Source organism: Microcaecilia unicolor, chromosome 2, assembly GCF_901765095.1.
Source record: "Microcaecilia unicolor chromosome 2, aMicUni1.1, whole genome shotgun sequence".
NCBI lineage: Eukaryota > Metazoa > Chordata > Amphibia > Gymnophiona > Siphonopidae > Microcaecilia > Microcaecilia unicolor.
The window spans coordinates 253319808-253346819 of NC_044032.1; the positions used below are offsets into that span (position 1 = coordinate 253319808).

Here is a 27012-nt window from a genome sequence, read left to right on the forward strand (position 1 = left end):
GGGCCGAGGAAGTGGGAGACAGAAGGTGCATATTATAGGCAGATCCTGGGGGCTGGCATCAGCACCTGTCTTCTTGGAAAGAACAGATCCATTAACTATTATTAGCTAGACAGACATGAGGATCACCACCTTTTAATTCTGAAGGTATGCAAGAAGGAAAATCTCCCTATTGGCATCTGCCTACTTGTTTCAAGTGATCTGTATTGACCACTCTTGGGAGCGAGGGTACTGCATAGCACTTACGTTCTTACTCAGTATCTGGTTTCCTCCTCTCCCTGTCACTGAGGTTCCCCTCATGTGTGCTCCCTGCGAGATCAAGTTCCATCACCAATTTGGTTATCACCTCTCCTGGAAAATCTGTTTTTAAGTTATCACCACTTTCAATGAGAAAAACATTTCTGCACCTTCCTTCTGAGCAAACACATTAGTCTTCGGCTCTGCATAGCAGAAAAAAGGTAAATTAACAGCCAGGATTGTTCAATGACGTTATTATTGCACATATTCCATACGCGTGTTTCACCATCTGGTTGAAGCTGATGGAAGCCGAGATTACCACAGACTGCTGTCCCAGTACTGAGGTATTTTCCATATGCACACAGCTCTGTGATTACACTTTATAAAATACTCATTTTTTAATTGTGGGCCACACATGCCCTTAACTTTAATTCTTCACATCTCTATCTCACACAACCCCCTCCCCCCCCCACCTATTTCCATTGCCCCAAAACCTAGTTGTAAAAAGCTTCTCTCATGTATTACAAGAAAATGCTCTGAAAATTCAGTTTCTGAAGGTAGAGTATTTCTCCTCCTTTACAGGGGTGAAAGCTGCAAGGGCTGAGGATTTATAAAAGCAACGTGGAGAGCAGAATCCCAAAGTTCTCAGCTCCCCTGAGTCCTCCAATTCTTCAAATTGTACAAATGCCACCTCACTGATATTGTCTGTAACTGCCATAGCCAGGTGGTGGGGTGCCATCCTGCGGGGGAAACTGACTGGGGTCCTCGAAGGGGCTTGCTACAAAGGAAGAGAGAGAGAGAAAGAGAAGGGCAAGATCAGAGAAACTGTGTAGTTTTAGTGAAAGGTTCAGAGCTGCATTCTATCATGAGAAGACAGCTTATCACATCTGTACCATCCCCTGAAAATATCAAGCTGCATGTTTCTAAAGACAAACTGTAAATCACAACCCCAAATGGAGTTGCAAAATCTGCTTCTGAGGTTTTTGGGTTTTGTTTTTTTTGCCTGGTTGCTCTCACTCAATTGGCCTGCACCCCCTATTGAGTTTGCACTATAAACTAGTTTTGACAGCAGTGTTGTAGGAGAGCCAGGAGCAGTGGCATAGATCCAAGGTAGGGCTCAGGGTCACATACTGTAGCTATGAAAATGAAGTCACAGACCCAGGAGGCTTGGGTAAGTACTGTACTAAGCTCTTAACTCATTAATTCCCTGCCCCCTTTTCTTCCTCACTTTCCAGTGTACTCTTTTACTCTCTCTTTTCCTTGCTTCCATTTCCCCTCTTCTCTCTGTTCCTGCTGTAAACCTTGTTATCAGGATCCCCTTAACCTCCACTCTGTCCCCACCCCACACCATCCCTATCACTCACGATTCTGAAACTGCTGGGCTGTGTATCTGGTCAGGAGAATGCCCACGCCTTCGATTAGAGCCAGGAGAATCCCTCCCATCATTGCTGAGCCCACCATGGCAAGGGGCCCACCTGAGGGGAAGAAGGAGAGAAAGCAATGTTAGTAACAAGGGGCTTCTTGGGCAGAGCATCTCAGTAAGTCCATATTCCCAGCACCATCACAGCCAAGTCCATACATACAATGGGGTCAAATTGAGGATGGGATTGGCCTGTCTCATAAAGCTGGAGCTAGCTGATTAACCCCCAAGCATAGTATGACAAAGGCAGCACCACCAGACTCTTTGGGATACAGTAAAGGAATTATGCACCAAGTTAATAGGTGGAAATAATAATTAAAAAAAAAAACAATATACCATAGGCACCACACACACAGTGCAAGCTTTTTACTTTCTACCTTTTCAAGGTAGTTAAGTGCAAGAGTTCCTTTAAACTGGGGCAGAACTGGTCAAAGTGTACACAATAAAAACTCATTGGTCCATGCATGGATTTAATTGGGAGCAGTAACTTCTAAGAAAGTAGCTGAATAAACCCTTGAGGTCAGCCCAGTAGTGCTGTATTCAGTTGTCAGCTCAGGTCTTCTGTTCCCAGGGCAGGCCAGGGATGAGGATGTTCCGAACAGAAGTGACACCTAGTGGCAAGACTTGGATTTTGTGTTAACCAGGTTCTGGAAGGAATTTTGGAAAGGTGAAAGAGTGGCTGGGTAATTGTGAATGAAGGCTCATTGGGCCATAACCCAGAAAATGTTAGTTCTGATTGAACTGAAGGGCCAGTGGACCAGGAGAACACTGCCAGGATAAAACAAAAGGGAAAAACAGACATACCTTTTAATAGTGGAGGAGAAGCCTAATGGTTATTGCAGTGGACTTTGATCCTGGGGAACGGGGTTCAATTCCCACTGCCGTTCCTTGTGACTCTGGGCAAGTCATTCAACCCTCCACTGCCCCAGGTACAAATAAGTACCTATATATACTATATAAACCGCTTTGAATGTAGTTGCAAAATCCACAGAAAGGCGGTATATCAAGACCCATTTCCCTACTTGCCTGCAAAATGTACTTCCTGGCTGATACTTACTCCTGGAGGCCAGGACTGCTCCAGTGAGCGCTCCACTGGTGATGGAGTTCCAGGGATCCTCCTTCCCACGAAGCTTGACTAGGCCACAGTCTATGGTGGAAAAGAGGCCTCCCCACACTGCAAAGCTGCCTGTCAGGGAGAAGTGAGAGGTTAGGAAGAGAGAGACAAGGTTCCAGAGCCCCTGCCTCTCTCACCAATGCTGGAGTCCCTGTATGGAGGAATAACAGGCTACAAGTCAAACAGTAGTGTGCAAGACCAACTGCATGCCAAGTCCTCTAATAGCACCCCCTAACATAGGGGTGCCCCAAACTTCTCTATCGAAAGGACATAAGATATTTCAAACCAGAGATCAGGGGGAATGGGATGAGATGGGACAATGGAGTTTGTTACCATGCTGTACTTCCATCACCTTCTTCAGCTGGTAGAACCTAGTAACTTTTCCAACTTTGCTAAAACTTCTTCCATAGGCTGGATTCAGCCACAAACACGGTAGAAAAATGAGCTCTGTGGACTGCATCTGGTCTACTCCAGGGTTTAGTAAATTCTCAGAACCACCACCTAATGCCTTCCACTAAGAACCGAGTTAAACCACCCCAAGGCTGTTCCTTCGAACCCCGTCTCATTTAAGCAGTTCTACGAAATCTGATGGCCCCCCACTGAATACATATAAATAAAACAGATGTTTCCCCAATTTCTACAAACATACAATGTAATACAAAAGAATGGAAATAAGTTCTGAAGGAAGGGATTTTGAACTTTACTTAGCTGCAACACTAGGTTTCTCAGAAACATCTTTTAAGACAATGCACTGAGGCCAATGCAGAAAGCTCAGGAAGATAACCACTACGAAATTTACACAGCAAAACAGGAAAAGTAGAGTTGAAGGATGAGTCCCAACACTAGACACTCGTACACTGATTTGTTCTCAAAAGCAGTGTTTACTGAACTAGGACCCGACACGGGACCATGTTTTGGCAGAACAGCCTGCCTCAGGGATCTAAAAATGATACAATAAAATATTACAACTGTAACATATATAAAAAACATATTACAATTATAAAACTAATAATAAAACTCAAAACCAAAAATATAAGAAACTTAATATAAAAATGAGAATGTCACATCAAACAAAATATAAAAGTAAAAACATGCTGAAGGCAACAGATAAAAAAGGGTGACACTTATTATATTAATATCATATCTTATACCTAAAAACAGACCATATAAAACATTTCACGTTACTTGCTACTAAATATAGGATAGGAAATTTGGCAGGAATTGCATTTGATAGTATCATCTCTGTCCTGATAACAACTCAATCTTGGATGTACATGATAGCATACATACATCTGCTAAGATTTTAAGATTTTAACTAACTGCACTAAGAATCACTGTCTCAGCTGTTTACTCTAAAGGCTCTTACATCTGAAAACAAGCCATATTACTGCAAACGTGTGTGAATGCAAAGACTTCCTCCAACTATGGGAACTCCAATGGCCATATTACTGTTAGCAAACTATCCTATAACAAGACATTGCAAATACTGCTATACTGCATTATGACCTGTTTAAAACCTAATTGTTTTTAATTGCCCTCTATGCACCACATAGCAATACACTGAAATACCCATCAACATCCCAGATCCACTCTGAATCACATCAAATAATTCTACGGACTATACATACATGCACCAAATTACAAAATTGACTGCTAATTCAATCAACTACCTCTGTTCTACGTAGCGCAACACCAAATACACTAACATCAACATGAATACTAACAAACTACTCCTAATCATCTACTGTCTATACCTAATTCACCATGCACTGACAACCCCCCTTGCAAACAATAATATACCCACAGCACACAAACCATACGCACAGCCCAAATACAATGCACCTAACCAAAAGGCTAAAAAATGGAATGGACAATCCATAACCTATGGAAACAACCAACAGAAAGGAAAGAAGGGACACAACAGACTCAAAGACCAAGATGACAAACAATTAATAAAAATGAACACACTACCAAACCCAGCTGAGCCTTACCAAACAATACAAATAGGTTATGTAAACACCAGACCTGCAGTTAACAAACCACGACAATAACCGACTGGATCACAACTGATAATCTTGATGTTCTACTTATAAGCGAAACCTGGATTCATGATCTCAAAGATCCCATAATCCTAGAGCTATGCCAACCAGGATACAAAATCTCCCACTGGACAAGGAACGGAAAAAGAGGAGGAGGCATAGCTATAATCTACAGATCCCAATTCACAGTCACAACAACAGCGGAATCCATACTTCCCTTACTTGAAATTGCCTCAGTCAGAATTAACCACCCAATCCTACAAGACCACCTAAACCTTATACTGTTCTACAGACCACCAGGCAACTGGCAAGAATGCCAAACACACCTCATGGATTTCATATCAAACACTTGTGTTTCCTCCCAAAACCTCCTCATCGCAGGTGACATCAACCTCCACCTCGAAGATGCTAACCTAGCAAACGTGTGTGAATGCAAAGACTTCCTTCAACTATGGGAACTCCAATGGCCAAACACAAACCCCACCCACATTAAAGGACACACACTAGACAATCTCATACAAATTCTCACACGAACTAAATATCACATTAAAAGATACAAAATGGACAAGCATACCTTGGTCTGATCACTACAAAGCGAACCTCTCTCTTCTCTGGCGAACAAAATTCACAACATAAACAAGAACAAACAACTTAAACTATGAGAGGCAGAATAGACCCATTGTTATTCTGGCAACTAATCTATGATAATGAATGGACATCATCAACAGACTCAACCCAATTTCTCCATGATTGGGACAACAGATGCAAAATCATACTAGCAACATAGCACCACTCCAAACCAGAACCTCACACAGAAAAAAATCAATACCATGGTTCACCGAAGAACTAAAAGAACTAAAGACACAAGTCAGAAGACTTGAACGGGCATGGAACAAGAAAAAAGACGACCCTACATTCAGCACCTGGAAGCAACAACAAAGAAAATACAAATATCTTATCAGAAAGATCAAAAGATCATATTATAAAACCAAAATCGGCCCAGGCTACAAGGACACACAAACTCTTCCAACTCGTAAACAATCTACTAAATACCACGCCGGTTACCTCTAACAACATAGACACCACATCATCAAGAAGCCTGGCCAACTACTTCAAAGAGAAAATCATAAAACTACGAACTTCTATACCCAGCAATACAACTGATTACGCAAACCTCCTCGAGTGTTTAGATCCAATACATGGAGAATATCCAGCAGACTGATCATGGACCAACTTTGACGCACTATCGACCGAAATATCTCCCAATTACTCAAAAGATATGCCAAATCGCACTGCAAACTAGACATCTGTCCTAGTAGCCTGATAAACGCCCCTCAACAATTTATAACAGACCTCACGAGCCACTTGAATTACATGCTACAAAACGGTCTTTTCCCAAAGGATAAAGGAAATATTTTACTTACTCCACTACCTAAAAATATGAAAAAAAGCACAAAGTACCTAACCAACTATTGCCCAGTAGCATCTATCCCGCTAATAACCAAACTTATGGAAGGTGCAGTGACGAAACAACTCACTAACCACCTAAACAAATACTCAATCCTCCACGAATCTCAATCAGGATTTCGATCAAACTATAGCACAGAAACAGTACTAGTTACCCTAATGAATACATTTAAACAAACAATTGCAACTGGCAATAACATAATTCTCCTACAATTTGATATGTCCAGCGCCTTTGACATGGTTAACCAAGGAAAACTACTACATATCCTGGAATATTTTGGAGTCGGAGATAATGTTCTTAATTGGTTCAGAGGATTCCTAACAACTAGATCATACCAAGTAACAACTAACATGGCGATATCAGACCCATGGATACCTGAATGCAGAATCCCCCAAGGATCCTCCTCTCACCAACCCTCTTCAACCTAATGATGATATCACTAGCCAAGCTATTAGACAATCAAAACCGTAACCCATACATATATGCAGATGACGTCACGATCTACATCCCATTCAAACAAGACCTAAAGGAAATTACCAACGAAATCAACCAAAGCTTCCAAATCACGCACTCCTGGGCGGATGCATTCCAGTTAAAACTCAATGCAGAAAAAAACACAATGTCTTATACTCACATCACAATACAAATAAATTCACCACCATAACCACTCCTAACTTTTCCCTCCCCATCTCAAACAATCTGAAAATTCTGGGAGTCATCGTTGATCGAAATCTCACACTCAAAAACCACGTGAAGAATACAACGAAGAAGATGTTCTACTCCATGTGGAAACTCAAAAGAGTAAAACCTTTCTTCCCAACGGCCATCTTTCGAAACCTGGTACAAGTCCTGGTACTAAGCCACCTGGACTACTGCAACTCACTCTACGCTGGCTGTAAAGAACAGACCATCAAGAAGCTCCAAACGGCCCAGAATACTACAGCCAGACTCATATTCGGAAAAACAAAATATGAAAGTGCAAAACCCCTAAGAAAGAACCTACACTGGCTTCCACTGAAAGAACGCACCACGTTCAAGATATGCACGAGCATTCATAAAATCATTCACGGAGATGCCCCGACCTACATGCTAGATCTCGTGGACCTTCCACCCAGAAATGCTAAACGATCCTCCCGCACCTTTCTCAACCTACACTTCCCCATCTGTAAAGGGGTCAAATACAAACTTAACACATGCGTCCAGCTTCTCCTACATAAGCACGAAGATGTGGAATGCACTACCAACTCACTTGACAGCGATCAACGAACTAAATAGCTTCCGCAAAGCTTTGAAAACCTCTCTTTGACAAAGCCTACTACGAGAACCCATGTCTAGAACACAACCCTCACACTCCTTTACTTAAAATGTCTCTTTGTAGAGCTGCATAACCTGATCTTCTTGTCTTCTTTATCCCTTTGCAACACCAATTGTATTTCTTCTCTGTTACCATAACAGATCTTTGTAAGCCACATTGAGCCTGCAAATAGGTGTGCAATAAATAAAAATAAATTTAAAGGCTACAAATTATATATGCGTACACAAATTAGAAAATTATATAAACTGTACGTGCACACATTAATGAAAATTCAATGCTAGTATGCTAACTTGTTAATGTGGGATGAGAAAAGAATTCTTCTGAGATTAGAAATTAAAATCACATTTCTGTTTAAAAAAGGACAATAATGAACACAGTGAAACTGTGACCAAAAAAAAAAACTTGACAAAAAGTACCTCATGGAATAAGAGGGAAAAAACACCACGGTGAATTAAACCATAAAAAGCAGCATATCTAAAAATGGTGCTGGTATATAAGGACAGTAGCAGCCTTTTTTTTTATCCGTCACCTTCAGAATGTTATTTAATTTATATTTGATGTGGCATTTCACATTTTTATATTATCATTATGTTTTCTATTTTGTTTTTTTTTAGTTTATTATTGTTATATATATTTATGCTATTTGTTTTTTTTTACGGTTGTAATATTTTATTGTATCATTTTCAGACCCCTGAGGCAGACTGTTGTGCCCAAAACACGGTTCCATGTCAGATCCTAGCTGTTTGTTCAATAAACACTGCTTCTGAGAACAAATCAGCGTATAAGTGTCTAGCGTTGGAAGACTCATCCTTCAACCCTACTTTTCCTGTTTGCAATGCAGAAAGCTACCATGAGCCTAACTGTGGGGCTACTGAGGGTTGCACATGAACATTAATGGCTGAGCAACGTAGACGGGGTTTGAGCATGGGTGCATACTGCAATAAAAACATATGGTAATGAGGCTATTAAGTATTCCACAGCAATGTGGAGGTTGGTGGTGTCTGCAACATATGAGAAACTTTCCGCAAGGTCCGTGGCAGCGTAAAAGGGTTAGCCAAGATAATTTAACTGCCAGTTTTGTCTTCTTCTGCAACCAGAAGATTGTGCTTGCAAGTTTAAAAGACTGATGGGAGGTAACAGAGCTTGTGCACATGTCGAACAAAAACAAAAGTAACAGCACACATCAGCGCCTGTTCTTCTGCGCATAAATATCAGCCTCAAAAAATTTTATATGAGGAAGAACAGGAGACAACACATGACACTTTTTTGTTCCTCAAGTGCACAAGAAGCTGTGGTTACCACTAAACCTTTGTATGCACGTGTCTGGCAGGCTTCCCCAGATTAGCATGCAAGTTTTGCACACACAACATTTGCATATACTTAGCTTTCTGCATGTCATGGTATTATCAGGGTACAAATTATATCGCAATGATAAGAGTGGATCAAATCGGAGGGGGGGTTGCGCTATATGTTATTTATAAATCTTTTTATTTCCATATTACAAAACCATATAGAAACATTGCAGAAATTGTAGAAATATTCCAATCAAATAGAATCACAAAATAACATAAAGAATTATACTATCATTCTCCACCCACAATATCGGATTCAAGATCAAGGAACTATAAAAACTAATATCATAACATACATTATGTACTTAAATCAAGAGCAGAAGTTCCTTCAGTGATAACAATCAGGCAGCAGTTCTTAATTGGGAAGCTACACCAACAGGGCCTTTCATCTGTTCCCTACTAACCACAAATTCTTGCAATTTCTTGGGGTCAGAGAAAATATAATTATTAGATTCAAAGGAAATACAACATCTGCTAGGAAACTTTATGAAGAAGGTAGCCCCTAGGGCTAATACCCTTGACCGAAATGTCAAGAGCTCCTTCCTTCTCAATTGAGTCTCCTTAGCCAAGTCTGGAAAAATACTAATTTTCTCCCCCATGAAAAGGTCATTTATATGATGAAAATATAACCGCAACACATTTATCTTGTCTAATTCAAGAGCAAAAGAAACCAGTAAAGTTGCACGTTCTTTTTCAATAGAAGTCTCTAGAAATTCTGTAAGATTCACTTCTTCTTGAGGTGGCTGATCAGTATTTCTTACTTTTCTTTTTATATAATAAGTTTTTGTTACTGGTGGATAATTTTCTGCTGCCAACCCTAGAATATCCTGGAAATATTTCTTTAATAGTTCTGATGAAGAAATAAAAGGTGAAACAGGAAAATTCAAAAATCTCAGATTTTTCCTTCTAAGCTGGTTTTCAAAATAGTCCAGTTTCCTCGTTTTAGCAGCATTATCCTTAATTACTGACTCCATTACTACTTTAACATTTTTAACCTCCTCTTCTATGGTCTCAATCCCTTTTGTATGTTCTTCCATCTTGTTAGACAATGAAACAATATTATTTTTCATTTCCACTGTCTCCCCTCGAAGAGAGGCTGTTATTTGTAGGAGGGAAGAATTGAGCCCTTGGATAGCGTCCCAAAGATTGTCAAGCGTGACTTTATGAGGTCTTACCAAACCGCCTTGCTCACCGGGAGCGTTCCCTCTGGTCGGCGTGGGAGTAGATGTTACCATCCCCGCTCCAGTTGATATACCTCCAGGGGGACTACCCATGAGCTGACCTCCTCCAGGGAACGGGGAAACGAAGCCCACTTCGGACGTCTCCGGGGCCCTGCATAACCGCTCCGTCGAGCTTCCGGGTCGCGGCGGGGTTTCACCTGCAGGAGGGCTGAGAGACACTCCCTCCGAACTGCTGTTTGCTGTTGGAATTGCAGTTACTTCCGAGGTTACCACTGGATTCGCCGGCGTTCGGATACCAAATGCCTCTAAGGTAGGTTGGCGTGTGGTGGGGTTTACCACCGGGCCCGAGGAGGTTGGGGCTCCAGTTTTGCCCTTTCTTTTCCCCTTATTACTATGAGGAGCGCGCCAGGTTCCAACTCTATTCTTGGGCAGAAGAGCACACCGAACGCACGTCTGCTCTAAACCGCCATCTTGAATCCTGCGCTATATGTTAAAGAGGGAATTTTGTCAAAAAATAAATATTCTACATGAAACAAACAGAAGCATGAAATCCTTGTGAATAGAAATTCCATGTGTGAAGGGAAAGAGTACTGGTAGGGCTGTACTACTGTCTGCCAGGACAGAATGAACAGACAGATGAAGAAATGTTTACAGAAATTAGGAAAGCTGGCAAATTGGGCAACTTTATAATAATGGGTGATTTCAATTACCCCAAAATTGACTGGTTAAATGTTATATCAGGGAGCGTTAGGGAGGTAAAATTCTTAGATGTAATAAATGACTACTTCTTGGAGCAACTGGTCCAAGAACCAACAAGAGGGGGAGCTATGTTGAATTTAGTCCTTAGTGAAATGCAGGGCATGATACAAGAGGTAATGGTGTTGAATCCGCTGGGAAACAGTGATCATAACATGAAATTTCAGCAGATATCTGGAGTGAAGTCACTAAGGAAATCTACTGTAGCAGCTTTTAATTTTCGAAAGTGCAACAATGACAAAATGAGGAAAGTGGTTCAAAAGAAGCTAAAAGGGTCAGCTGCAAAGGTTAGGACTTTAAATCAGGTATGGACGTTGTTTAAAAATACCATTGTGGAAGACCAGACTCCACTTATTAACAAAGGTGAAAAGAAGAGCAAATGACAGCCAGCATGGTTAAAAGGTGAAGTGAAAGATTAATAGACTGAAAAGAGCATCCTTCAAAGAATGGAAAAATGATCCGAAAGAAGAAAATAAGAAGCAATATAAACACTGTCAAGCTAGATGCAAAGCACTGATTAAGGCTAAAAGAACATGAAGAAAAATGACAGAGAGACAAAAACTCATAACACCTTTTTCAGGTACATCAGAAGCAGAAAGCCTGTGAGGGAATCCGTTGGACCGTTTGATCATGAAGGAGCAAAATGGGCACTCAGGTTGGACAAGGTCATAGAAGAGAGACTGGATGAATTCTTTGCTTTCGTTTTTTCAGAAGATGTAAGAGATCTACCTGTACCGCAAATGGTTTTCAAGGGTAACAATGCAGAATAACTGAAAGAAATCTTGGTGAGCCTGAAAGACATACCGAGCCAAATTCACAAATTAAAGAGTGTTACATCACTTGGACCGGATAGTATATACCCCAGAGCACTGAAAAAACTCAAAACATGAAACTGCTGATCTGCTGTTAGTGATCTGTAAGCTGTTGTTAAAATCGTCCATAGTACCTGAAGATTGGAGGGTGGCCAATGTAACGCTGATTTTTAAAAAGGGTTCCAGCGATGAACCAGGAAATTACAGACTGGTAAGTTTGACTTCAGTGCGGGGCGAACACATGGTTTATAATGGGACAGAGTCAGCATGGGTTCAGCCAAGGGAAGTCTTACCTCACCAATCTGCTTCATTTCTTTGAAGGCGTGAATAAACATGTGGATAATGGTAAGCCAGTTGATGTAGTATATCTAGATTTTCAGAAAGCTTTTGACAAAAGTTTCTCATGAGAGACTCCTGAGAAAATTTTAAAAAGTCATAGGATTGGATGCAATGTCCTTCTGTGGTTTAGGAATTGGTTATTGGACAGAAAACAGAGGGTAGGGTTAAATGGCTATTTTTCTCAATGGAGGAGGGTGAATAGTGGAGTGCCTCAGGGATCTGTACTGGGACTGGTGCTATTTAAACATATTGAGCAATGATCTGGAAATTGGAACAAGTGAGGTAATTTAATTTGCAGATGGCGCAAAACTATTAAAAGTTGTCAAAACACATGCAGATTGTGAAAAACTGCAGGAAGATCTTAGGAAACTGGAAGACTGGACATCCAATTGGCAGAAATTTAATGTGGACAAATGCAAAGTGATGCTCACTGGGAAGAATAATCCGAATCAGTTACCTGATGCTAGGGTCCACCTTAGGAGTCAGCACTCAGATCTAGGTGTCATTGTAGACAATACACTGAAATCTTCTGTCCAGTGTGTGGTGGTGGCGGCAGCCAAAAGAGCAAACAGGATGCTAGGAATTATTAGGAAAGGGATGCAAAATAAGACCAAGAATATTATAATGCCTCTGTATCGCTCCATGGTGCGACCTCACCTTGAGTACTGCGTTCAATTCTGGTCGTCGTATCTCAAAAAAGATATAACGGAATTAGAAAAGGTTCAAAGAAGAGCAAACAAAATGACAAAGGGGATGGAACTCCTCCCATACAAGGAAAGGCTACAGAGGTTAGGGCTCTTCGGCTTGCAAAAGAGACTGCTGAGGAGGGACATGATTGAGTTGTATAAAATCCTGAGTGGTGTAGAATGGGTAAAAGTGAATCAATGTTTCACTCTTTATAAAGACCAGGGGACACTCAATGAAATTACATGGAAGTACTTTTAAAACAAATTGGAGGAAATATTTTCTCAAAGAATAGTTAAATTCTGGAACTCACTTCCAGATGATGTGGTAACAGTGGTTAGGGTGTTTGGGTTTAAAAAAAGGTTTGGACAAGTTCCTAGAGGAAAAGTCCATAGTCTGCTATTGAGACAGACATAGGGGAGGCCACTGCTTGCCCTGGGATTGGTAGCATGGAATGTTGCTACTATTTGAGTTTCTGCCAGGTACTTGTGACCTGGATTGGCAACGTTGGAAACAGGAAAATGGCCTAGATAGACCATTGGTCTGACCCAGGATGGATATTATGTTCTTATGCTTGTGGTAGAAGACATGAGTGGCTTTCTGCATCAACCCCTGAATTATGCTGTAGAGATATTGTCATATTTTACATTGGCAGGAATAGTGCTGAAACAACAAGGCATCAGGTGTACAGAGGAGGGGGGAATTCTAAATCACTCACCGCCAATTTGTGGTGCTCGTATTCGGACTGCGTTCATACTACCTCGGAACCGATGACGAACCCCCTGGAAACAAGAGTGTGAGATAGATGAATAACCTCTACTATTCCAGCTCTGAGATCCCAGCAAACAATGCTCTCCTATTCTGAAAAATCCCTTGCTATTCCAGTACTGGGACCCTCACAAGCAATTCTGCGAATCCTTCAAACCTGTACCGAGACCCCTTCCACAAGGCAGACAGCTCTGTCAATGAACTTCTGGAATTGCAGACGTGCTGTCAGACAGGACTGGACAGAGACTCTCATTCATAGTATCAGTAAATGACAGCAGATAAAGACCTGCACGGTCCATCCAATGTGTCCAACAAGACAAGTTTCAGAGCTTACTCCTACGCCAATAAGATTCAGAGCTTACTCCTACCATAAGATAGCACTCAAATGAGAGTAAAACACATTAAATGATAAACAGTAATATACTTACAACAGGTGCATTTCTGAAGCCCTTCACAGCTTGGAAGACGCTCCCTCCAATGATCCCCATTGTAAAAGCCCCCCCACAGTCATCCACTATCCGCCATGGGCTACAAGAGAAAATATAAAATACAGTCCTTAAGGATTTATGCATGTCTATCTGCACCGCAGCCTTAACACAAATCACTAAAAAAAAAAAAAAAAAAAGTCAGCCCTTTTCGTTCATGGTGTCTTATAATACATGCTGGGATCTGTATTCCTGCTGCCCTTAGCAGTTATTTAGAATTAAGGTACACACCTTTTATTATCACGCTATTTTTCCATTGCTTCTAACACTGCCCCCCCCCCCCCCACCCCCTAGTTGAGGATGCACTACTTAGATCCTGGAACCTCATGGCCATTATTACAATTAAGGTACACACCTTTTACTATTACGCTATTTTTCCATTGCTTCTAAAACTGCCCCCCCCCCACCCCACACACACACACACACACACACACACAGTAGAGGATGCACTAGTTAGATCCTGGCACCTCATGGCCATGTCAAACAGGTGTTACAGCGCTCAGGATGATAAACAGCACACCAACATCTCCCATTTTTGTAGTATTATAGTATTATAGGCTATATTAGAGTGTCTTGCTGGAGAAAGGAAGCTGGGCTAACATTTTTGAAGATCCCTTCTTGAAGAGGCAGACCAAAGCACCCACAGGATGAAAAAGATTGGTAGACAAAAAGGTAACTATGTTGCTATTATTTGGGATTCTGTTAGTTATTTGTGACCTGGAATGGCCTCTGTTGGAAGCAGGATACTGGGCTAGATGTCTGTCTTTAGATTGTAAGCTCTTTGAGCAAGGAGTGTCCTTTATGTTAAATTGTACAGCGCTGCGTAACCCTAGTTGCGCTTTAGAAATGTTAAATAGTAGTAGTAGATGGCCCATCGGTCTGACCCAGCATGACAAAGTCTTATGTTCTCTAAGTTAGGCTGACAGTTCCTTTTATTTATTTATTTATTTTCTATTTCACAAATCTTAAAACTGTGTGATATTTGTAGTAAGAGACTCGGGCGCTCTTGGATTCATTTACCCCATGACGGTTGCCAACCCCGCCCCGAGGGGTCACCCATGCCCACAGTGGCGCATGATTCAGTCTCCCACTGCTGACCCTGACCCCCCAGGGACCTCTGCGAGACAACCACCGCCACTTTCTATAAAGACTACAACCGGACCAGCTTTACCGCCGCCTCTAGCTCTATGAACCGGCTATTAGCCATTACCAAGGCTCCCTGGCGTACTCCTCCATCTCCTCTTCCCGCCGCCGCTACCGGCTGCGGCCTAACGAACGACGAGTCCCAGCCTCAGGCTGATTCAGGGGCGATGCCGTTACTACCTGCCCCACGTGAGAAAAACGAACCAATCAGAGACTAATACGTCAGAGGCAGGGCGGGCGCGAGGAAACGTCAGTAGGGCAAAGCCAATCAACAGCTGGTGAGGTCAGAAAGAGGGCCGAGTGTCGAGCAAAATCGTCGTCAAGGGGAGCACGGCGAGCGAATAAGCGGCAATTAGAAACACTTTCCAACTACCGATTGGTTGCAGGGTGGAGTGAAAGGTGAAAGTTGTCAATAGTTCCCCCGGAAGTGAGGTCAGAAGCTGGGCCATATGTAACCAGGACAGAGGAAGCACAGGTGAGAAGTTAGTGTGTTTGTGTTTTACTCCTCAGTAGAATGTAGTTATATGGGTCACGAATTCGCTCAGGTTGAATCTAAAGAAGCTGAGGTGATGCTACTTTAATTGCATGCTGGGGGTTGTGGTGCTCCATAGGCACTACAGCTCCCATCGTTCACTAGGAATTGATACAACTTAGCTGGCTTTCATGATCTGGAGTGATACAGAGTATGGATGGGATGTATTTAGATCAACCGTTCTGAACCCGTATATATGAAAATATATCGCGCATGTATTCAGCGTATAGAAATAAAGGCTAATCAGTAAAAACAAACAAGCATAAATATTGGACTAAGTTCTAATTAAAGGAACTGAAACTCCTGTCCTTAGTTTAGGACAGAGTGAGTAAAATGTGGCAATAGTAGAAAACGTAAATGAATCATAAAAACACATTCCACTAATAGTCTGAGAGGGAGAAGTTTTTTTGGAGGGGGGGAAGATGGATGGGTGATCAAAAAATGATAGGCAGTAGAATTTCATGATTTATAAATGTGTAGCCCTCTGATCCAAAAAAATGCTCCCACTTAGAGGTGTCACTATGATTTCCTTTGTAGCCTCTGATCTTATCTCCATGGGAACTGATTCTTGCCATTCACATTTTGCATGTCTGTGCAATGTAGCATCCTTCATAATTTCTGCCTTGAATAATATATACTAGATTAGAGGAGGAATGAAACGCTGATCCTCGTATATTGAATGTTTTTTTCCCATCTGGCTAACTTTGGGGTCCTATAACACGTTGGTCCACTTTGCAGTTACATGGTCTTTTGCCGTCTTCTTTTTGAGTGTCTTTTGGAAGACCAATATTGGCAGAACATGGAGTATCTCTCTCTCTTTTTTTTTTTTTTTAATTCATTCCAAATATCAAATATCCTGGGTGAAATAAGGTCTGCTTCAAGCACCCCACTGATCTGCTTTGGGTAACTGGGAGGAAGGAATTTAAGACAGAGCTCCGTGTTGCCCAATTGTAGTGGCTAGTCTTGCTTTGAATTTGCATCCCAAAGGGATATGCCATTTGTATTCCCTCATTCTGTCCATTGAAGTCACTGCAACTGGTTCCATAATGCATCAAGATGGTGTTGTCAACAATCAAGAACTGGCTCAAAATCTCCCTCGTGGAACAGATAACTTGACAACTCTGCTTAAAATGGGAAAGCCAAAGGGAAAAGTTTATCATCTGCTTCGGTGTTGCTTTATCAAACCCTGTAGAAAATGAGGATTATGAAAACCAGCATGCACTAGGAATTTCTTTGAAGGGGTGAACAAACATGACTAAAGGTGAGCTGGTTGATATTGTGTATCTGGATTTTCAAAAGGCATTTCACAAAGTACCTCATGAAAAACTCCAGAGGAAATTGGAGAGTCATGGGATAGGAGATAGTGTTCTATTGTGGATTAAAAACTGGTTAAAAGATAGAAAACAGAGAGTAGGGTTAAATGGTCAGTATTCTCAATGGAGAAGGGTAGATAGTGGGGTTCCCCAGGGGTCTGTGCTGGGACAGTTGCTTTTTAACATATTTATAAATGATCTAGAGATAAGTAAGTAGTGAGGTAATTAAATTTGCTGATGACACAAAGTTATGTTAAATCACAAGAGGATTGTGAAAAATTGCAAGAGGAACTTACGAGACTGGGAGACTGAGCGTCTAAATAGCAGATGACGTTTAATGTGAGCAAGTGCAAAGTGATGCATGTGGGAAATAAGAACTCGAAATATAGCTACATAATGTAAGGTTGCACGTTAGGAGTCACTGACCAAGAAAGGGATCCAGGCGTCATCGTTGATGATACGTTGAAACCCTCTGCTTAGTGTGTTTCGGCGGCTAAGAAAGCAAATAGAATGTTAGGTATTATTAGGAAAGGAATGGAAAATAAAAATGACGTTATAATGCCTTTGTATTGCTCCATGGTGCGACCACTGTACTTATGCTGTGCAGTAGGCATGCACTGGTGCTTACCGTGGTTTAGTAAATGGGCCCCTATATGTCAGGAATTCTGAACCTTTTTTGGTTCCTGCACATTTTAATTGATCAGTGAAACTGTCAGCTATGTATGCTTCTAAAATTACAGTAGTACACAGTTCTACTTTCACTCTGTGTAGAAAGTTTCACTAAAGTGCCTCATAAGTACATACTGGGAAAGACCAAAGATTCATCAAGCCCAGCATCCTGTTTCCAACAGTGGCCAATCCAGGTCACAAATACCTGGCAAGATCCCCAAAAAGTACAAAACATTTTATACTGTTTATCCCAGAAATAGTGGATTTTCCCCAAGTCCATTTAATAATGGTCTATGGACTTTTCTTTTAGGAAGCCGTCCAAACCTTTTTTAAACTCCGCTAAGCTAACCGCCTTTACCACATTCTCTGGCAACAAATTCCAGAGTTTAATTACACGTTGAGTGAAGAAAACCTTTCTCCAATTCATTTTAAATTTACTGCATTGTAGCTTCATCGCCTGCCCCCTAGTCCTAGTATTTTTGGAAAGCGTAAACAGACGCTTCACATCTACCCGTTCAACTCCACTCATTATTTTATAGACCTCTATCATATCTCCCCTCAGCCGCCTTTTCTCCAAGCTGAAGAGCCCTAGCCGCTTTAGCCTTTCCTCATAGAGAAGTCGTCCCATCCCCTTTATCATTTTCGTCACCCTTCTCTGCACCTTTTCTAATTCCACTATATCTTTTTTGAGATGCGGCAACCAGAATTGAACACAATATACAAGGTGTGGTCGCACCATGGAGCAATACAAAGGCATTATAACATCCTAATTTTTGTTTTCCATTCCTTTCCTAATAATACCTAATATTCTATTTGCTTTCTTAGCCGCAGCAGCACACTGAGCAGAAGGTTTCAACGTATCATCAACGACGACACCTAGATCCATTTCTTGGTCGGTGACTCCTAACGTGGAACCTTGCATGACGTAGCTATAATTTCGGTTCCTCTTTCCCACATGCATCACTTTGCACTTGCTCACATTAAACGCCATCTGCCATTTAGACTCAGAGTCTCGTAAGGTCCTCTTGTACTTTTTCACAATCCTCCCGCGATTTAACGATTTTGAATAACTTTGTGTCATCAGCAAATTTAATTACCTCACTAGTTACTCCCATCTCTAGGTCATTTATAAATACGTTAAAAAGCAGCGGTCCCAGCACAGACCCCTGGGGAACTCCACTAACTACCCTTCTCCATTGAGAATACTGATTATTGAACCCTACTCTCTGTTTTCTATCTTTTAACCAGTTTTTAATCCACAATAGAACACTACCTCCTATCTCATGACTCTCCATTTTCCTCTGGAGTCTTTCATGAGGTACTTTGTCAAACACTTTCTGAAAATCCAGATACACAATATCAAGTGGCTCACCTTTATCCACATGTTTGTTCATCCCTTCAAAAAAAAAAAAATGTAGATTGGTGAGGCAAGATTTCCTTTCACTAAATCTATGTTGACTTTGTCTCATTAATCCATGCTTTTGAATATGCTCTGTAATTATTTTCTTAATAATAGTCTCTATCATTTTGCCCGGCACCGACGTCAGACTCAATGATCTATAATTTCCCGGATCTCCTCTGGAACCTTTTTTAAAAATCGGTTTTAAATTGGCCACCCTCCAATCTTCCGGTACTCTAGGATGAATACCATCCAGTCCAGGAGATTTGCTACTCTTCAGTTTGTAGAACTGCCCCATTACATCCTCCAGGTTTACAGAGAATTCATTAAGTTTCTCCGACTCGTCAGCTTCAAATACCATTTACGACACCGGTATCCCACCCAAATCTTCCTCGGTGAAGACCGAAGCAAGGAATTCATTTAATCTCTCCGCTACGGCTTTGTCTTCCCTGATTGCCCCCTTTTACTCCTCGGTCATCTAGCGGTCCAACCGATTCTTTTGCCGGCTTCCTGCTTTTAATATACCTAAAAAAATTTTTACTGTGTGTTTTTGCCTCCAACGCAATCTTTTTTTTCGAAGTCCCTCTTAGCCTTCCTTATCAGCGCTTTGCATTTGACTTGACATTCCTTATGCTGTTTCTTATTATTTTCATTTGGTTCCTTCTTCCTTTTTCTGAAGGCTTTTCTTTTAGCTCTAAGAGCTTCCTTCACCTCACTTTTTAACCATGCCGGCTGTCGTTTGGTCTTCTGCCTCCTTTTTTAATACGCAGAATATATTTGGCCTGGGCTTCCAGGATGGTGTTTTTGAACAGCATCCATGCCTGATGTAAATTTTTGACCCTCTGAGTCGCTCCTCTAAGTTTTCTTTTCCCAGTTCTTCTCATTTTATCATAGTCTCCTTTTTTAAAGTTAAACACTAACGTATTTGATTTCCTATGTATACTTACGTCAAAGCTAATATCAAATCCGATCATATTGTGACCACTATTATCAAGCGGCCCCAGCACCATTACCTCCCACACCAGATCATGCACTCCACTAAGGACTAGGTCTAGAATTTTTCCTTCACTCGTCGGTTCCTGTACCAGCTACTCCATAAAGCTCTCTTTGATTTCATCAAGGAATTTTACCTCCCTAGCGTGCCCTGATGTTACATTTACCCAGTCAATATCGGGGTAATTGAAATCACCCATTATTATTGTGTTGCCCAGTTTGTTTGCGTCCCTAATTTCCTTTAACATTTCTGCATCCGTCTGTTCATCCTGGCCAGGCGGACAGTAGTACACTCCTATCACTATCCTTTTCCCCTTTACACATGGAGGGCAGACTTATACGGTCTGTGCCAGAGCCGGTGATGGGAGGCAGGACTGGTGGTTGGGAGGCAGGAAGTACTGCCTGAATAAGGCAGGTACAAATCAAGGTAAGGTATACACATACAGTATGAGTTTGTCTTTTTGGGCAGACTGGATGGACCGTACAGGTCTTTTTCTGCCGTCATCTACTATGTTACTATAATCCACAGTGATTCCAAGAAGTGTTTTGTTTCCTGCAGAATTTTCAATCTATTTGATTCAAGGCTCTCGTTAATATACAATGCTATCCCTCCACCAATTCAATCCACCCTATCACTACGATATAATTTGTACCCCGGTATGACAGTGTCCCACTGGTTATCCTCCTTCCACCAGGTCTCAGAGATGCCTATTATATCTAATTTTTCATTTAGTGCAATATATTCTAACTCTCCCATCTTATTTCTTAGGCTCCTGGCATTCGCATATAGACATTTCAAACTATGTTTGTTGTTCCTATTTACATGCTTAGTACTTGACAGTATTAATTTGCAATATTTTGTCTGATTTTTATTTACCTGATCTACTACGGTCTCTTTTGCAACCTCACTATCAGGATACCCTATCTTCCCTGTTTTGGTGATATCTTTGAAAGATACCTTATCCCGAACCATGCGCTTTTGAGCGACTGTCAGCCTTCCCCCCCCCCCCCCCCCCCCCGTTTCTAGTTTAAAAGCTGCTCTATGTCCTTTTTAAATGCCGATGCCAGCAGCCTGGTTCCACCCTGGTTAAGGTGGAGCCCATCCTTTTGGAATAGGCTCCCCCTTCCCCAAAATGTTGCCCAGTTCCTAACAAATCTAAAACCCTCTTCCCTGCACCATTGTCTCATCCACGCATTGAGACTCCGGAGCTCTGCCTGTCTCTTGGGCCCTGCGCGTGGAATGGGTAGCATTTTAGAAAATGCTACCCTAGAGGATCTGGATTTGAGCTTTCTACCTAAGAGCCTAAATTTGGCTTCCAGAACCTCTCTCCCACATTTTCCTATGTCATTGGTACCCACATGTACCAAGACAGCCGACTCCTCCCCAACACTATCTAAAATCCTATCTAGGTGACTCGTGAGGTCCGCCACCTCACCAGGCAGGCAAGTCACCAGGCGATAGTCACGTCCACCAGCCACCCAGCTATCTATATGCCTAATGATTGAATCACCAACTACAACAGCTGTCCTAACCCTTCCTTCCTGGGCAACACTTGAAGACATATCCTCGGTGCTAGAGGATAGTACATCCCCTGGTGGGCAGGTCCTGGCTACAGGAGTACTTCCTACTTCAACAGGGTGATGCTGTCCTTCTAAGAGACCTCTTTCCTCCAAGGTAGCACAGGGGCTACCAGACTGGAGGTGGGACTTCTCTACAACATCCCCGTAGGTCTCCTCTATGTACCTCTCTGTCTCCCTCAGCTCCACCAAGTCTGCTACTCTAGCCTCAAGAGAACGAACACGTTCTCTGAGAGCTAGGAGCTCTTTGCATCAGGCACACACACTCAGATTTCACCCAGTTCTGCTACCAATAATGAACTGCTTTCACTCTGTCTAGAAAGTTTCAATAAGCTGCCTCAAATTTCAAGACCATTCTCCGCACCCCTTGAGGATGCAGGCACTACTGGTTAAGACCCCCTGTTGTACAGGATGCATTTGAAGTTTCTCCACCTCAGAACTGCGTCACTTCTAAGAAAGAGTGCATTCTGTGACTCCCATCTCACAGTGTGTTAGCAAACAAGAAATCAAGAAAAGCTGAAAGTAAATGGCAGGAAAACCTCATCCCAACAAGATTTATTTATTTATTTGCACATTTATACCCCACTTTTTTCCACAGGGATGCAGACTCAAAGTGGCGGACGCATTCCAACTAAAGCTAAACGCAGAAAAAACACAATGTCTCATCCTGTCCTCACCATACAATACAAACAAGCCCAATACCTTAAACACCCCAGATTACACACTACCAGTCTCAGACAGTCTGAAAATTCTGGGAGTCACAATTGACCGAAATCTCACACTCGAAGACCATGCGAAAAATACAGCAAAAAAAAAAAAATGTTCTACTCATTGTGGAAACTTAAAAGAATCAAACCTTTCTTCCCAAGAGAAGTATTCCGCAGCCTAGTACAATCAATGGTGCTAAGTCATCTAGACTACTGCAATGCCATTTATGCCGGATGCAAAGAACAAATCATTAAGAAGCTTCAAACTGCTCAACATACAGCAGCTAGACTCATATTTGGGAAAGCAAAATACGAAAGCGCCAAACCCCTAAGAGAAAAACTACACTGGCTCCCAGTAAAAGAACAAATTGCGTTCAAAGTTTGCACCCTGGTCCACAAAATCGTCTATGGGGAAGCCCCGACCTACATATCAGACCTTATAGACTTGCCTATTAGGAACGCAAAAAGATCATCACGCACATTCCTCAATCTCCACTATCCTAACTGTAAAGGGCTAAAATATAAATCCACATACGCGACCAACTTCTCATACATCTGCACGCAGCTATGGAACGCACTACCGAAGGCCATAAAAACAACAAAAGACCTAACCATCTTCCGAAGGCTACTCAAAACAGATCTTTTCAAGAAGGCATACAATAAACATCCATCTTAAATACCAAATAACAACATTATACATGATCTATACAAAACCGAGTAACTCAACCTCTTTACTTTCAATGATCAAGCACTACCACTTTAAACCTTATGTCGAATAGGATCTCTCTATAGTCGATGATCTAATGTATGTTACAATCCAATGTATTACTCAGGAACCTTCATGCAATACCATAATGTATTCTTCTTCACCATGTATGTATGCACACGGTATATATATATACAGTGGGGGAAATAAGTATTTGATCCCTTGCTGATTTTGTAAGTGTGCCCACTGAGAAAGACATGAGCAGCCCATAATTGAAGGGTAGGTTATTGGTAACAGTGAGAGATAGCACATCACAAATTAAATCCGGAAAATCACATTGTGGAAAGTATATGAATTTATTTGCATTCTGCAGAGGGAAATAAGTATTTGATCCCCCACCAACCAGTAAGAGATCTGGCCCCTACAGACCAGGTAGATGCTCCAAATCAACTCGTTACCTGCATGACAGACAGCTGTCGGCAATGGTCACCTGTATGAAAGACACCTGTCCACAGACTCAGTGAATCAGTCAGACTCTAACCTCTACAAAATGGCCAAGAGCAAGGAGCTGTCTAAGGATGTCAGGGACAAGATCATACACCTGCACAAGGCTGGAATGGGCTACAAAACCATCAGTAAGACGCTGGGCGAGAAGGAGACAACTGTTGGTGCCATAGTAAGAAAATGGAAGAAGTACAAAATGACTGTCAATCGACAAAGATCTGGGGCTCCACGCAAAATCTCACCTCGTGGGGTATCCTTGATCATGAGGAAGGTTAGAAATCAGCCTACAACTACAAGGGGGGAACTTGTCAATGATCTCAAGGCAGCTGGGACCACTGTCACCACGAAAACCATTGGTAACACATTACGACATAACGGATTGCAATCCTGCAGTGCCCGCAAGGTCCCCCTGCTCCGGAAGGCACATGTGACGGCCCGTCTGAAGTTTGCCAGTGAACACCTGGATGATGCCGAGAGTGATTGGGAGAAGGTGCTGTGGTCAGATGAGACAAAAATTGAGCTCTTTGGCATGAACTCAACTCGCCGTGTTTGGAGGAAGAGAAATGCTGCCTATGACCCAAAGAACACCGTCCCCACTGTCAAGCATGGAGGTGGAAATGTTATGTTTTGGGGGTGTTTCTCTGCTAAGGGCACAGGACTACTTCACCGCATCAATGGGAGAATGGATGGGGCCATGTACCGTACAATTCTGAGTGACAACCTCCTTCCCTCCGCCAGGGCCTTAAAAATGGGTCGTGGCTGGGTCTTCCAGCACGACAATGACCCAAAACATACAGCCAAGGCAACAAAGGAGTGGCTCAGGAAGAAGCACATTAGGGTCATGGAGTGGCCTAGCCAGTCACCAGACCTTAATCCCATTGAAAACTTATGGAGGGAGCTGAAGCTGCGAGTTGCCAAGCGACAGCCCAGAACTCTTAATGATTTAGAGATGATCTGCAAAGAGGAGTGGACCAAAATTCCTCCTGACATGTGTGCAAACCTCATCATCAACTACAGAAGACGTCTGACCGCTGTGCTTGCCAACAAGGGTTTTGCCACCAAGTATTAGGTCTTGTTTGCCAGAGGGATTAAATACTTATTTCCCTCTGCAGAATGCAAATAAATTCATATACTTTCCACAATGTGATTTTCCGGATTTAATTTGTGATGTGCTATCTCTCACTGTTACCAATAACCTACCCTTCAATTATGGGCTGCTCATGTCTTTGTCAGTGGGCACACTTACAAAATCAGCAAGGGATCAAATACTTATTTCCCCCACTGTATACCATGATCTGTTCCATTTATATTTTGTTCCATGTATGTTACCATGTATGGATGCACCTTAACGCAATACCATTTGTAATTCTGTTACCCGGAAATGGCAACCGCCATTACGGCAAATGTAAGCCACGTTGAGCCTGCAAATTGGTGGGAAAATGTGGGATACAAATGCTACAAATAAATAAATTACATGACATGAAATAGGAGGGAAGGAACAGAGTGAGAAAGCACAGGGAAAGGGTAAGAGAGACTATCTGAAGATGGCAGTCAGAGATAGGCTAGTCTGTGTAGGACTTCGGATGCTGAGACGGCGCAGAGTAGCTTGTACATCTGTATGCAAGGCAATCCATGATGGGGAGCTGGCGAAATTCCCATACAGACCAGGAGAAAGAAGCAGGCTACTACTAGAACCGGTGAAGGCAAGAAAAGATGTGAAGAGGCCGGACTGGCCAAGCTGGAATAGCATGTTGCAAGCAGCGTTAAAAACTGCTTCTGCACTGTCCACAGAAGCAGGAGCGGCCCGGAGAGATGAAACGGGAACCGGGGGAGGTCCAACCGGAGGTCGTCATTGATTACCTACCCTTAATAAAAACTTCTAGAAATGTGGCTAAATACTGCCAAATCCTGTTTTTCTCAGAGGATTCAAGATGCCATCCATGAGCCACATGAATTGTTTTCCACAGAGAAGTGTTTATTGATCAATTCCATATCATCAAGCTGATCAATCCATAGACTGGTGGGTTGTGTCCATCTACCAGCAGGTGGAGATAGAGAGCAAACTTTTGCCTCCCTATATGTGGTCATGTGCTGCCGGAAACTCCTCAGTATGTTCTCTATCTCAGCAGGTGGTGGTCACACACAGCAGCAGCTCTGGCTAGGCCTCCAAGCCTAATTCTTAGGTTTTGTTGAGTGCCTGGGGTTGAGGGCTCTTTTGAGCAAGTGCAAACCTGGTGGTGCCAGGTCCCTCCTTTTCTCCCCCCTCCCGCTGGCTCCGTTAAAAAAAAAAAAAAAATTTTTGAACGTCCTTAAAGGCGTTTATTTCGACGTTTATTTAAACGTTTATTGCAGCTACTCACTGGGACACCAGGTCGTTACAGCTCGGAGCGGCAAGCAGGTAATTTTTACCTTTTTATAGCGGGCAGGGGGTTCCCCGATTCTTCTCCTCGTGGCATATGGCGTCGGAGGGCGAGGGCGCAAAGAGTCGCTCCCCGGATCGCTTGAGCGCTTCTAGAGGGGATGCGGGGGTCTTAAAGCCTGATTCGCCCTTGTTGGGTGACAGTTTCGTGACCGATGAATGTCCCGGTTCTTCCTCCGGCGTGGCGGTTTTTCCCGCCATAAACGCCCATCCCCCGCTCCTCGCCTCCGCCATCTTGGCCGGCCACGCGGCTCGGACGGCTTCTTCTTGGGCCGCCCTTGAGGTTGGAGACATTAATGCCATGAACGCCCTTAATTTGGGCGACGGCACAAAAGCGGCTAAAGTTAAGCGCCGTTTTTTCCCGCGCGGCTCCTTCGCGGAGTGTCGCGCCGGACGCCATTTTGGATGCGCAGCATGTCTCTCCCCCGCTCTTGCGAGCGCCGGTTGAGGGTGCGTCTAGGGCTGTTGCCCAGGCTGCGGAAGTACACAGTCTGGGGGGTTTCTCCCCCGAGTTTGTTTTGCTGCTGCATCAGGCCTTCCTTATGCAAAACGCTGCCCCTGCTCCCTCGTCTGGTAAAGAGGTTGAGGTTCCCAGAGGTAAACGCCCTCGGGTTGATTCCCAGGCCTTGGAGGACTTTGTCTCCTCCGATGTAGATGAGGGCAGCGTATCTGAGGTCTCCCAACGGTCCTTTGCGGATTCCTTGGAGGAGACGGATCCCCGCTCGGATAGAGCGGATGACCCCTCTGCAGCACGGCTTTTTAGCTCAGAGGATTTGTCCAACCTGTTGGTACAGGCCATGGACACTTTGAAGATTTCCTCTCCGGAGGACGTCTCTCCCTCAGCCCCTGTTGGCTCTGCCATTATGCTGGGGACGAAGCGCCCGCCTAGAACCTTACACGTGCATGATGCCATGCACACCTTAATTGCGGCTCAATGGGATGTCCCGGAAGCGAGCCTTAAAGTGGCTAGGGCTATGTCCCGCCTCTATCCTTTGACTGAAAGTGAACGTGAGGCCTATCTGTGGCCTACCGTAGATTCTTTAATCACTGCGGTGACTAAGAAAACGGCGTTGCCGGTGGAA

At 42.8% G+C, this 27012-nt stretch overlaps 2 protein-coding genes across 2 annotated transcripts in view; one reads left to right on the forward strand and one right to left on the reverse strand.

Annotated features, from left to right (window-relative positions):
- Positions 1 to 471: 471 nt before the first annotated feature.
- On the reverse strand, positions 472 to 15289 carry LOC115463437 (mitochondrial import inner membrane translocase subunit Tim17-B). The gene is made up of 6 exons (XM_030193932.1): positions 15178 to 15289; positions 13911 to 14010; positions 13433 to 13496; positions 2712 to 2840; positions 1599 to 1709; positions 472 to 1012 (listed from the first exon to the last, which is right to left on the reverse strand). The coding sequence occupies exons 1-6, from the start codon at positions 15201 to 15203 to the stop codon at positions 927 to 929; spliced, it is 516 nt and encodes a 171-aa protein (XP_030049792.1). The 5' UTR covers positions 15204 to 15289; the 3' UTR covers positions 472 to 926.
- Positions 15290 to 15550: 261 nt separating this feature from the next.
- The window catches only part of LOC115463436 (polyglutamine-binding protein 1-like), a 35737-nt gene continuing 24275 nt past the window's right edge, over positions 15551 to 27012 (forward strand). Inside the window, exon 1 of the mRNA XM_030193930.1 lies at positions 15551 to 15585. The gene's annotated coding sequence lies outside the window, so the exon portion shown is untranslated. The remainder of the gene's footprint in view (positions 15586 to 27012) is intronic.